The sequence below is a fragment of the Rhineura floridana genome, chromosome 4 (assembly GCF_030035675.1).
Source record: "Rhineura floridana isolate rRhiFlo1 chromosome 4, rRhiFlo1.hap2, whole genome shotgun sequence".
In the NCBI taxonomy this organism is placed as follows: Eukaryota; Metazoa; Chordata; class Lepidosauria; order Squamata; family Rhineuridae; genus Rhineura; species Rhineura floridana.
Window position 1 is genome coordinate 29,305,598 of NC_084483.1, and position 14,186 is coordinate 29,319,783.

General features: G+C 42.5%; 1 protein-coding gene across 3 annotated transcripts in view; it reads left to right on the forward strand.

The window, feature by feature from the left end:
- The window catches only part of MFSD2B (MFSD2 lysolipid transporter B, sphingolipid), a 78,687-nt gene that overhangs the window by 36,901 nt on the left and 27,600 nt on the right, over positions 1-14,186 (forward strand). For all 3 annotated transcript variants that reach the window (XM_061622713.1, XM_061622712.1, XM_061622714.1), the window contains exons 5-9: positions 2,635-2,713; positions 3,723-3,889; positions 12,503-12,593; positions 12,697-12,818; positions 13,527-13,610. In XM_061622713.1, coding sequence (XP_061478697.1) covers positions 2,635-2,713; positions 3,723-3,889; positions 12,503-12,593; positions 12,697-12,818; positions 13,527-13,610 — 543 coding nt within the window. The remainder of the gene's footprint in view (positions 1-2,634; positions 2,714-3,722; positions 3,890-12,502; positions 12,594-12,696; positions 12,819-13,526; positions 13,611-14,186) is intronic.

Below are 14,186 nucleotides of genomic sequence, written 5' to 3' on the forward strand. Positions count from 1 at the left end.
GCTTGCAATATCCCCTAATTTGGATGAAGTCAGTAAAGCTATTAACTAAATGAAGAATAACAAAGCTAGTGGACCTGATGGGATTCCTGCTGAAGTCTTTAAAGAAGGTGGGCCTGAACTTACACAACAACTTCATAAGGTCATTGAAAAAATCTGGATGAGGGAGGAGATCCCGGAAGACTTTAGGGATGCCATAATTATCACTCTTTTTAAGAAGGGTGATAGAACAGATTGTGGAAACTACCGAGGCATTTCTCTTCTAGCTACCGCAGGTAAAATCCTTGTAAGGGTCCTCGCAAATCACCTCCTACCTATCTCAGAAGACATCCTCCCTGAATCCCAAAATGGTTTCCGCCCTTCCAGGGGGACAGTGGACATGATCTTCACTGCACAACAGCTTCAAGAAAAATGCAGGGAGCAAAACCAACCTCTGTATATGGAGTTTATTGATCTGACTAAGGCCTTTGATACTGTAAATTGAACTGCTGTCTGGACCATCCTTCTGAAAATTGGATGCCCTGATAAATTTGTGAATATTTTGCTACTCCTCCATGACAACATGACGGCGACAATTTTGGACAACAGTGGCTCTCAAAGTGATCCATTCAAAGTGGGATCAGGCGTCAAACAGGGATGTGTCATTGCTCAGACCTTATTTGCTATTTTTATTGCCATGATTCTACACCTTGTTGTGGGGAAACTTCCCACTGGCGTGGAAATCACATATCGAACAGATGGAAAGCTTTTTAATCTCAGTAGGCTGAAAGCAAAAAGTAAGGTAATTACAACCTCTGTCATAGAACTTCAATATGCCGATGATAATGTAGTCTCCACACATTCAGAGGAAGATCTTCAAACTATCCTAAATGTCTTTGCAGAAGCATATGAAAAGCTTGGCTTCTCGCTTGACATCAAAAAAACCAAAGTGCTTCATCAGCGAGTGCGAACCAATCCCTCTGTACCACCATCAATCCAGCTTAATGGTGCAGTGCTGGAGAATGTCGATCACTTTTCTTATCTTGGCAGCCATTTCTCTGTAAAAGCTGACATCAATGCTGAAATTCAGCATCGTCTGAGCTTTGTGGGTGCCGCATTCTCCCAAATGAAGTGTAGAGTGTTCAAGGATCAGGATATTTGCAGGGAGACCAAAATGCTTATTTACAAAGCCATTGTGCTACCGACCTTACTGTACGCCTGTGAAACATGGACCATCTATAAATGCCACTCCCAACTTCTTCAAAGATTCCACCAATGCTGCCTCCGGAAAATTCTGCAAATTACTTGGGAAGATAGGCGGACTAATGTTAGCGTATTGGAAGAAGCAAAGACCACCAGTGTTGAAACAATGATCCTCCAACATCAACTCCACTGGACTGGCCATGTTGTTTGAATGCCTGATCACCGTCTTCCAAAGCAGGTACTTTACTCCCAACTTAAGGATGGAAAACGGAATATCGGTGGACAGCAAAAGATTTTTAAAGATGTTCTCAAAGCTAATCTTAAAAAATGTAACATAAGCATTGAGAACTGGGAAGCTTTGGCCTGGGAGCGTCCTAATTGCAGGTCGGCCATTATCGAAGGTGCTATGGACTTTGAAGAAGCACGAGTAGAGGGCAAAAGGGACAAGCGAGCTAAGCGGAAGGCACGTCAAGCAAATCCTCATCGTGACCATCTTCCATCTGGAAACCTATGTCCTCACTGTGGGAGGCTGTGTGGATCCAGAATTGGCCTCCACAGTCACTTACGCACCCACCGTTAAAGACTTTATCTTGGAAGACAATCTTACTCGCCCACGAGTGATTGCCAGTGATGATGTAGGTTTAATAGTAGTTGTTACAGAAGCAAGAAATACAAAATGCTTTTCTGGTGTCATATCTAAAAATGCCTGTAATTTTTGTGAAGAAATAGTAATTTGTTTGTTGGAAAAGCTTGCTTTTAAATGTTAAAGTTTAAAATAAAGGATAAGCAATGTAGCTTTCCTGATAGGTTTTATCATGGTTCAGGGAGTGCGTTAATCATTCCGCTCTGCAGTCAACACACATGGGATCTGTGCCTGTGCAGAACAGCATTTCAAGAAATTATAGAGCAGGAGTGGCTAACCTTTTTTTCTACCCTCTAAGGGCTGCATCACTATTTGCCAGCCTTTGCCATTGGTGGGTGTGGTCACCTTATACTCTCCCGCACACAGCAGCTGAGGAGGAGGAGATATCACACCCTCCCCATTTATCAAATGATTGCTCTGATGACAGGGGAGAAGGTGATGTATGTCAGTACACTGGAGTCGCTGGCCACACTACCACTGTTTCTCCTTTATTTTTATTTTTGCCACCACTGCCAAAATCAGCAGGGTGTTTGGGGACCAGAACAAATGGCTGGGGTGGCAAGCCTTGTCCTTGAGCAGAGAAACTCTTTCTATTCAGGGTTGTGGCCAATGCTCCCTTGATTTCTTTTTTGAGTTCTTGCACATTTTATACAGCTTGTCTCTAAAAGGAACAGTATTCCTGTGCCTAAATGCATTGGGGAGCATTCTGTTTAAAATGAAAAAGACGATGCTAAGCACTGGAAGGAAGGGCGGGGTATAAATGTAATAAATAATCATGTTTTCCTAACTGAAATGTATGGCTTTTGTTACAGCTATTTCAAGTACCGTATGCTGCTCTCACGATGTTTCTGAGCGCAGACCAGAAGGAGCGAGATTCAGCAACAGCATACCGTTAGTCTTACTTACCAGGAACCTCCAGTCTTTTGGGAGCTGGGACAAAAAGTCTTGAAAGAGAAAATTCATGGGCTGGTTCTAGGGTTGCCAGGTTCATGGCCTGAGACTGATCCTGTATCTTTAGGAGAAGAGAAAGTCAGCCAAGTGCAGGTGTTCTTGCAACTTTCTTGGAGGCTGAGCCTGGCAACTAAGAGGTCTTCTTTAAAAGTTGTGCAGGGGGAAAGGAGAATTCCACCTTGTGGTTTTTCCCATTACAGGATCAGTCTCAGGCCATAAACCTGGCAACCCTAGCTGGTTCACATGTAATGCCAAACTATGTTTTAGTGTTATGTGAGTTATGTGTTTTCCTCATCCCCTGCCTTCTGCTCCTAACCTTCCACACCCTGATTCTGCCTTACAGTTTCAGGCAAACCATTGTTGCTATTAGATCCAACTAGCAAATTTTGTTTATGCTTGCCCTCCAAATTAGAATGGGAAGTTACTGTTTGAAAGTGGTTTCAGTTCTAGTTTGGAGGGCAAATGTAAACAGTATTTTCCTGATTCAGATGCTGGGTGGAAAATGAAGCATGCAAAGGGAGGAGAGGAGGGAACATGAAAGCCTGAGACTCACTCATGTAATGGCAAACTATTATTTGGTGCTACATGTAGATTGGCTCCATGTGTCTTCTAGTACCCTGGCTTGAACTGTAGGAAGATAAATATGCCCAGAAAGTTTACTTCTGCCTACAAGAGCTCATTGTTTTTAAGGCAGGAGTGGCTAACCTCTTTTTGAGCGTAGGGCCACACTGACGCATGGTCAATCCTCTGGACCCCCAAGTGTAAAAGTGGGTGTGGGCAGAATGTATTTATTTAAAGAACAAATTTTGGAGAGTCGGGGGGGGACTGTCCCAAAAATCGTTTTGCATCATAACGTGGGGCCTGCAGATGTGGCCAGCAATTTCTGGACCTCATCAATTGTTATTCACCATTTCAGGTTTGTAAAAGGTGTTTTTTCCCTCTACTTTAGGAATGGCATTTGAAGTTCTTGGAATATTGGTTGGAGCTACATTGCAGGGGAAAATGGTCTCCAGTGCTCACACCTCTGAACACTGTAGCCAGCATCCAACTGTAGATGGTGTGCACTCTCCCATACTGCAAGGAAACAGTTCCAGTGTCCCAGACCTGTCCAATGCAGTAAGTTAAAAAGCTTTTGAAAGGGTTTTTTGGAGGGGTATCATATCTCATCATCCTATTGTCTAAATATGCTATTGAATCTCTTGACAATAATGGCATTAGAATAAGGACAGCAACGTTATTAAAATGCACCCTGTCTGGTCCTAAACATGATAGTTGTTTTTAAAAATAAGTCCTTCTCTGAGCTCATAACTTCGGGATTCATTACTTTTAATTTAGTACAGGCGGGCCCGCTTATACGGCAGGTTCCGTTCCGGACCCCTGCCGTAAAGCGGAAATCGCCGTAAAGCGGAACCTATTGATTATAATGGGGCGTGTTGCGCGAAAATGCTGCAAAATCTCAAAAATCGGCTTTAAACAGGGGAATTAAAGCTGCTGCATTAGCGGAGTGCCGGTAAGCGGGGCCCTACTATAATACTAATATTATCTCTTCAGTTATCTATTAAACACTGCCAAGAATCTTAAATGAAGATGCCATTGAGGGTGGAGATAAGTGATTGTCCTGCAGTGTCATCTTGTTTTTTTTAAAAAAGAAAAATGATAGCGCTGTGCACTGTGGCAAGATAAGGGCTAAACAGGGTATAAGACAAGGTGGAACAAGGTCCAGGCTAGATGCAATGGAAGGCTCAGTCTGTGCTCTGGGAAACAGAGCACTGAAGTTGCCCTAGCAAGGTTCAAGCTGAAATGGAGCCCTTGTGTTGTTGTTGTAGTAGCAGCAACAACAGTGAGTGCAGCCTAATTGTTAGCAGCACATGTGCTGCAAGATGATGCTGTTCTTTAAAGGGTCCAGCTTTCAACATACAAGAGAGCAGGGAAGCTTTAGATCTTCCTGGGCCTTCTGCAGCAGGGTCCTCTGAGTCAGAGGATGGCAGTGTCTTCTCCTCAGGCTAGGGGAGTGTGGAGAAGGGGCTGTCCACTGGTTCATCTGAGAGAGTTTCTGGGGCTGGCCATGCATCCCCTTCCTCTTCTCTGTTTCAGAGTCCTCACCCTCACCCCCTGTTTCAGATTCGTAACAAAAACAAGCACATTACTATAGTAGTAACAACAATCTACATATGAGTAAGGATATATTTCAAACAAACTGAAGAGAGGAGCTGTGTTTTTTTTTAACTTGCAATTCAATCAGTGGGAGCTATGCTTTAAAAATCCTGTTTTGTTTGGAACATTTTTACAACATTTGTCATCGTCAATATACGTCAGCCAAGAACAGAGAGAATGGATTTCTAAGCAAATAAAAGTTCAGCTGTATGGCCAGTGAAATGTGTAACAAATGTTAATATATATATTGGACCCAATGGCCTTATAGGATCCTTCCAACTGTTCTAATCTAAGATTCCCTGTAGATCAGCAACAATTGTCATCAATATACAGGGTACTTCAGGTAAAAAAGACAGATCCCTGTCCGAAAGAGCTTACAGTTTTCATTTGGAGAGAAAACAAGGTGGACAGATGAATATGAGCAAATGCAGTTATTCATTCTTGGACATCATTGCTGTTGGGAACTAAATAACATATTGAGACATATATGAGATTTCATTTACTGTTACATGTTTTGCACTTTCCCAAGTAGTGAGAAGTTCCAGGTGTGGTGTTTACCTAGGTTTGGCTTCATTTTGAGAGTTCGCTAGAGACTTGTGGCATTTTTGTAATATTTGGGTTTATTTTACAAAGACACAAGTTAAGTGTAAGTTGTGGCCAACAGCATAGTACTCCTAAAAAGGCAAATTCACTATCACTCATCAAATCCCTAGAGAAGCACACAAGCACCCTTGGATACTTTCATCCACCAGCACACTCTCTCTGGCTGGTTCGCATGTAATGCTAAGCCATGGTTTATTAAACCATGGTTTATTTGATAATCTGACCTCTGCCCAGCAGCTTAACTGGTTTAACTGCCATGGTTTGTTATTGGCTTACAATCTTTGGTTCGTTGTAACTAGAGCTCGGCATTATGTGAGAACCCAGCACCTACCTTTGTTTGTTGTTGTTATGTGCCTTCAAGTCGATTACAACTTATGAATCAGCAACCTCCAATAGCGTCTGTCATGAACCACCCTGTTCAGATCTTGTAAGTTCAGGTCTGTGGCTTCCTTTATGGAATAAATCCATCTCTTGTTTGGCCTTCCTCATTTTTTACTCCCTTCTGTTTTTCCTAGCATGATTGTCTTTTCTAGTGAATCATGTCTTCTCATTATGTGTCCAAAGTATGATAACCTCAGTTTGGTTAATGACTGTGCCAAGGTATTGATAATCCTTGACAAGTTCAATGTCCTCATCGTCAACTTTAAAGTTACGTAAATCTTCTGTTGTCACTACTTTAGTCTTTTTGACGTTCAGCTGTAGTCCTGCTTTTGTGCTTTCCTCTTTAACTTTCATCAGCATTCGTTTCAAATCATTACTGGTTTCTGCTAGTAGTATGGTATCGTCTGCATATCTTAAATTATTGATATTTCTCCCTCCAGTTTTCACACCTCCTTCATCTTGGTCCAATCCCTCTTTCCATATGATATGTTCTGCATACAGATTAAACAAGTAGGGTGATAAAATACACCCCTGTCTCATACCCTTTCCAATGGGGAACCAATCACTTTCTCCATATTCTGTCCTTACAGTAGCCTCTGGTGCAGAGTATAGGTTGCGCATCAGGACAATCAGATGCTGTGGCACCCCCATTTCTTTTAAAGCATACCATAGTTTTTCATGATCTACACAATCAAAGACTTTGCTGTAATCTATAAAGCACGGGGATTTCCTTCTGAAATTCCTTGGTCCGTTCCATTATCCAACGTATGTTTGCGATATATCCCCTTTCTAAATCCAGCTTGGACATCTGGCACTTCTCGCTCCATATATGGTAAGAGCCTTTGTTGTAGAATCTTGAGCATTACTTTACTTGCATGGGATATTAAGGCAATAGTTTGATAATTACTGCATTCCTTGGGATCCCCTTTCTTTGGAATTGGGATATATATTGAATGCTTCCAGTCTGTGGGCCATTGTTTAGTTTTCCATGTTTGTTGACAATTGTTTGTCAAAATTTGGACAGATTCAGTCTCAGTAGCTTGTAGCAACTCTATTGGTATGCTGTCTGTTCCTGGTGATTTGTTTCTTCCAAGTATTTGAAGAGCAGCTTTCACCTCACATTCTAAAATTTCTGGTTCTTCATACAGTTCCTCTGTGAATGAATCTGTCATCCTTGCATCTCTTTTATAGAGTTCTTCAGTGTATTGCTTCCATCTTCCTTTTATTTCATCTCGGCCAGTCAGTGTGTTCCTCTGTTGATTATTCAACATCCCTACTCTTGGTTTAAATTTCCTTTTAATTTCTCTAATCTTTTGGAATAGGGCTCTTGTTCTACCCTTTTTGTTGTCCTATTTTTATACAATAACTATTGTAATCTTTGTCCCTACGTTCCAGGGACTATTTTTCTACGTTTGCAAGAAACAAATTATTGGCTTCACAGAATTCAATAAGGCTTTCTCCTGCTTCATTTCTATCTCCTAAGCCCCATTTCCCCACAATTCCTAGTTCTTCTCTGTTCCCTACTTTTGCATTCCAGTCCCCCATGATTATCAGCACATCTTGTTTTGGTGTGTGATCAATTTCTTCCTGTACTTCTGTGTAGAATCTCTCCAATTCCTCCTCTTCTGCATTTGCCATTGTAACGTAGACTTGGATGATGGTTATGTTAATAGGTTTCCTGTTAAATCTCAGTGATATAACTCGCTCAGACCTTGCGTTATAGCTCTTAATTGCTTTTGCTACATCACTCCTCACTATTAAAGCAACCCCGTTTCTTCTTAATTTCTCATTTCCTGCATAACATATTTTGTAGTTGCCTGATTGAAAATGTCCCATTCCCATCCATTTTAATTCACTCACGCCAAGTATTGTAATACTAATACGTTCAATTTCTTGCTTGACCATTTCTAACTTTCCCTGATTCATGCTTCTCACATTCCAAGTTCCTATTGTGTGCGTCATACAACACCGGACTCTCCTTTCGCATTACGCATCAGCCTTTGGGCTTCCATTAGGCTTTGACCCAGCTGCATCATTAATCACAGTGCTACTTGTCCTTGTCCTTTGTTCTTCCCCAATAGGTTAGTGAGTGCCTTCTGACCTGGGGGTCTCATCTTCCAGCACTATCTCGTGTTGCATTTTGGATACTGTTCATAGGGTTTTTGTAGTAAGAGGTATTCAGAGGTGATTTGCCATTGCCTTCCTCTGAGTTTGGATGCATCTTAGTTTGGTGTCTCAGCTGGGACCATTCCGCCTTGGGTGCCCCTGCTAGGAGTCTAGCCTCTTGGTCTAGACTCCTGACGGCATTGCTCTCCGCTTCTTCAACACTCTCAAACCCCCTCACCACGTTAAGGTGTGCATCCTAGATAGGGAGCACCTACCTATGGTTTGTTTATTTGCCCCACCCAAGTTGTCTACCGAGCAATAGTGACTCCTCTTCCATTAGTGACATTCTCAGCAGCCCTCTCCAAGACTTGCAAGATGCCACAACTTCTTCATGATGAGTGGGTTACCCCATCCTGGCAGTTCTACAGCAGCGCAAACTATATATAGGCTCCAAATCAGTCTTCAATCAGAGGTTGAAGTCCCATTCAAGTACCATCTCTGGAGACACAGTGCCAGAGCTAACACCATGAGAAGAGGAATCTTCAAACATCACCAACATGCACAAAAGGGCACCACCACTCACCAAGGCTATAGCATTGATCCAGAATGAACCCTTCATGCTCTTCTCTTTTCCCAGAGGCAAGAGGAAAAACAGGCACAGGAGCAAAGCCAGCAACTTCTGTTCAACCTAGATAGTGCAACAGAAATGGAACACCTTCTCTTCAGGAAGTCAGTGCTCGGGATATTTGCCGATCAGTTGGACAGTGCAGAATGATGCACCTGTACTTACCATCCAGCAGATCCTCAAGGAACCAGATGGCTCCACCATCTTTGACTTGAAGCACAGAAGCATCCATGAGTTGAAGTGTACCCACTCTAGATATTTGTCTCAAGGGAAGCGCTTTCCTCTGTTCCTACTCAAGGCTTCCAGAGGAGAACCTCCAAACTGGTCAGAAATGGACTAACCTCTGAACTCTTTCTTTCTCCATCTTTTCTACACTTTCTTCTAGGCATAATAAATGAACAAGAATAAGAGCAACATGAAAACTGCTTATGTGGAAAAATAGCTGCAGGAAGAAGTGCCACTGACTGATGTGCAGAGGGAAGCTAGGCTAAGCACTAGAGAAAGTCAGATGGTGGGCAGCTTGCAAAGAACTTCATGAAAGAATAAAAAGGACACTGGGAATAGGGCTGTGGAGGCTCGCTAATGGATATTGCAAGACTGCTAGGTTTCTGTGTGATGTATCTACCATGTCACTACCAGTATTAGGGACAGTAGTCAAACCATGGCTGCAGCTGTGAGAGAATCCAGTGCATAGCAGAGGCAGCTGCCTTAATCAAAAGACAGACTAGTGTTTTGGGGTGCATTGCAGACACAGTACATAGCCAGTCACTTGTAATCCCCCACAACACCACAAATGTATCAATGTTTGGGTCAGATTGCACAGCAATACCTGACCATTCAGCAGTTACGTTCACAGCACCTCCCCCACATCCTTCCTCCCCCCTATTTAATTGGGCCTTCTTATTTGCTCTATATTTCCTCTTGAGTGTTGATGAGGCACTTAGCGGATGTCTAGGGCAACATTCAACCAACTGTCCAAGTACACCACACCAGTACTGCAGAGCAGTACACTGTGATGTGCAGAGCAGTCCCTTAAGAAAAGGCTGACATTGAACCAGCTGGCCTTTAATGTGGGCTACCTGCCTCTAAGCATCACCTTTGAGGTAGGCAAACCCACAGCTTATGAGATATTCTGAGAAACTGTCAGTGTTCCAAATGAATGGTATGTTGCCAGTGTGATAAATGCCAGGGTGAAGGAAAAATCCTCCCAGGCTTCTGTGAGTTTGACTTCTCGTGAATTTAGTGGTGCCCTGGATTCACCTCGCATCCATATTTTGGCTTCCAAGGAGCATGGGATGGAGTAGAAACTGCTTCTACAGCATGATTCTGGAGGAAATGGTAGATGCCTAGGCCAGTTCATGGCTGTGTACACCAGTGCTTCAGGGAGAAGTCACATGGCCATCTTCCGGACATCCCGACCAGCAGATAAGCTTGAGGCAGGCACTGTCGTTTATGGGTTAACAGTGCTAGTCAGTGGAGTTCCCATGTGTCCCTTCATCCTTATGGACCAGGCATTTGCCTTTGAACTCTGGCTGATGGCTCCCCACAAATCCAGTGGAGAGGCATCAACGAGAACATTCATAGTTAAATGAAGCTGCTGGAGAAGAGAGACACTTCAAGCGTTTAAAAGCTATGGAGGGGGATGGCGTACGTGTGATGAAGAATAGTGGTAAAAAGTGCAGGCTTGAGTCTAGTATAGAAAGAATTGCCCAGAGTGATGGAAAGGAGGTTTAAGGAGCTTCTTGACTTGAAAGAATGTTGGGCATCCTTTGTGGGGCGGGGAAAGATAAGGAATCTGGTACCGTGTGTCCATTGCCTAGAGCGGCCAAAGAGCTCTGAAGAGATTTCCCACCCCCTTCATGCAGCTGGCCAATGTTAAGTGGAATGATGATGCAGGAGACGATGGAAGTGTTCAGACTGTTAGGTGGGGAAGATATGGCTGGGGTGGGAGGTGCGGACCTCCAAGGGCTGGTTCACATATGAGCCAAGATCCACATTAAAAATGCTGCTTTTTCCATCGCAATTGATTTTGACAGTTCACATACTTCTGCCCTCGCTGCGAATAAATTGGCTGTTTTTCTTTTTAGCATTCACACGCGTGTGCGTTTATTGCTGTCAGCGTTTCCTTGTTGTCGCACCCATACATTAGAATGTTAACTGCGGAGGAGGGAAGGGGCAGTGTTTCCCTAAATGAAGGGAGGAATAGGCGCTTGGAAGAAAGGGAATCACCTACAGCTGCTCCCTTCCCTGCAGTGCAGGCTTTCTCCCATCCCCCCTGCTCCCACCAGTGACTGTTAGACTGTCCCTGTGCGAGATTGGTGTGCATTTGGCACCCCGGGACAAGCCTCAGCATGCGTTTTGGGAAACATAAAAAAACCCCAAACAATTATCTTTAGAGAGACATTAAAAGCAGCTACTAAAGGAAGCATTGACCGTTTAATATTATCACTCTCCGTGAGTGGATCAGATGCTGGGATGAGGCGCCAAGGCAGCTCCCCTTTCCCCTGCAGTTTTGGGTGCTCATAAATTACCCCAGCGGCGCCTTTGCCAGCCTCCTCTCGCCGTGGCTGCACACGCTCCAAGCCTGGGTGTAGCTCCAGCAAGCGGTGCGTAGCAGCTTGCGGACCCCCCCCACTCAAGCGAGAGAGCTGGTCAAGGCTGAAGGGGAGTCTCCTTCTCTGGTGGCCAGGAAGGAATTTCCTGAGCTCCAGGTCTTCCCTGCTACCCTCGGGGAGTTGTTGGTGTCACTGCAGAAGAGAGAGAATGAAGGGGTGGGGAAAAAACCTGCTCACATCACATGCAGAGAGCTTTCACAGAATTAAATACTCTAGGGTGAATAATTTGGATGAATGTGATTTTGTTTAAAGGAGTGGGGAGGAACGTATTGGGGGGAAAGCGGGAGAAAGCAGGAGAAAGGAAGGCAAGAGCAACCGGAAGTTGCTTCGTCAATGGCAGGCAACAATGACGCCCAGAGACAGTTAAAGGGGTGGAGAAAAGGGAGGATCTAATGGCGAAGAAACTGTGCAGCCAAAAAAAGGCGCTTAAAAGGTAATACACTGTAGAAGCGCACTGAAGCAGGTGCGGATTTTAAAAGCAATTTCAGGTTTTTGTTGCATCGATTTAATCCGGAGTTAAAGGCAAAAGCAGCTGAATGTAATCGCGGTGGCAAAAATTTCATGCAAACAGTCCAAATTAAAAGGATCTGCAAAAAGCATCAGATACAGATTATACCGGCATCTGATCAAGCCCCAAGCTTTCACAAAGTAGTTTGTTGTTTGGTGATTTTGGGGATAACACCCGCTTTGTTAAGCTAGGAGTTAGCATTACGTATGAACATGGCCTCTCTTTCTTTCTCTCTGTGCCTCTCTGGTGTTTTTGTCAGTCTGAAACTTCAGTTTCTCTTCTTTTTCAAAAATACACGCAGATATTTGCCAATCTCTCCCCGAATCAGGAAAGCGGGGGGGGGAGTGTGCCATCCCATATATATATATATATATATATGTCTTCTATTTGAGAAAGTATCAACCAGGCATTGGCAGCAATTAGATAGCAATGTCCCTAACAAAGAAATGGCTGACAAATAAATGCATAATTTGCACTGAATTTCTGGCAGCCTATAGTCTTCTTCTAGATCCATGTTGGCTCCACTTCTTACTTTCTAACATGTAACAAAGTTATTTTTCTTGTAATTTATCTTGTATCCAGACCATCATTTCTCTGTTCAGTACACTCGTTTAGTAAAACAGCTATTCTTATTGTTGTTTGTATTGAGCTGCAATGTGATAAGCATTTTCTCACTAGTGTCATCTGCTTCCCTCCTCCCATCTCTCATCACTACCACCAACACCTTTTTAAAAAAGAGACAACTCTACATGACTGCAGCTGGAGTAATAGGAGGAATGTACTTTGCTGGCATTGTTGCCCTTTACTTTGGAGTGAAAGAAAAAGTAGGTAAGTGTGTTTAATCCCTCCCCCCAAAATTTCCAATACGTTTCTTTTCTACTTTTAAATTAAGATATCATATATGCATATATATATATTCCACTCCTTATAGATCCTTACGCCTTAAAATCAGACCAGAAAGTTCCTTTCTTTAAGGGACACAAGCTTGCACTGAAGTATGGACCATATGTGAAACTTGCAGCAGCATTTCTCCTGATTTCAACAGCAGTTCAGGTAATTATAGTTCACAAGAGGACTTGCATCAGCCTGCTATGAAAGAATTGACATCAGCTATGAAACAGAAATGTGTTCATTTGCATGTAGATAGTCACAAACCGCTGTTGTTAAGTTAGAAGCTGTTATAGTGGATTTTTCCCACCTCAACGTAGTTGAACCATCTCAAGAAATTTTCTATGAAACTAGTTATTTGTATCCTTACAAATATTTAAAATGGTAACAGTAATTTTTAATTTGATTTGAAAATTTAACAATTATTAAACAACGTGTCCAAAAGCAATCCAATTATAATGACGTGTATTTGAAGTAAGTGAAGTAATGCACTACGACCTAAAGAGGAAATTCCCCATTAGATCATTGTCCTGAGTCTAATATTACCTAACTGTATCACTCACTGGTAATTCATATTAGATGCTGTACCTGTATGAGAACAAGTTTTGTGGTTTTTAATACATTTAAAAAGTAGATATATTTGCATAGTGGAAAAGGGATTATGACCAGAGATTTTGATTACGCTCTTAGGTTGTAACAGCTTAATTTTGTTGCAAACTAGCATGTTTAATTGTTAAAGCAACCAATTCACATGCAAATGTAAATGGGAAATCTGATTTTAAATCATTTAAATCACCTTGATTAATTAACTCTACTCTGAATTGTGACTAACCTAACATCTAATTGTGACTAATTTTGTCTTCAACTCACAAGGTTGAGCAAAGCAACTTGGTCCTCTTTTGTACTCATGCAACTGATCTTCGCAACCACTTTCAGATTTTAGTGCTGCTCATCTTGGTAAGCATGTGGACAAAACAGAGCCTTCTTGCAAAGTATGTTCATATTGTCTTATTTTGTAACATGGTATGCATATCTGCATGGAGGTTTAGTTTGCATGTATTCTTAAGGGACTGCAATTTACTTGGAAATAAAGCCCACTATATTCAACTGGGGTTACTTCCAAGTAAGTATGTTTTAGGATTGCAGTCTTATTTATAATCCAGAAAGACACACGCATGTCCCAGTTCTTCCACATAAAACTAACACTGTCCCCTCTCTGAACCTTATGCAACATACTACCCACATCTGTGTACCTTTCCCTCCCAAAAGGTTATGTTTTCTTCTTAAAAGGTGGCAATGATTGTGTTCCAAAAAGTATACAAGTCTCACTTGCAAAACTGATAGAAATTGTACCCATTAAGGAGAGATTGCCTTCTTTGTTTTCAGATCACTGGGTTTCCTCTAAGTATGAATAACACTGGATATCACCTAATGCCTCTGTATGTCAGGATCTAAGCCTTATTAGCAAGTCATGCTAGGGGAATATGGCAGCCCAGTGGGCAACTGAACTATTTTTTAAGAAAAACGAAAAAG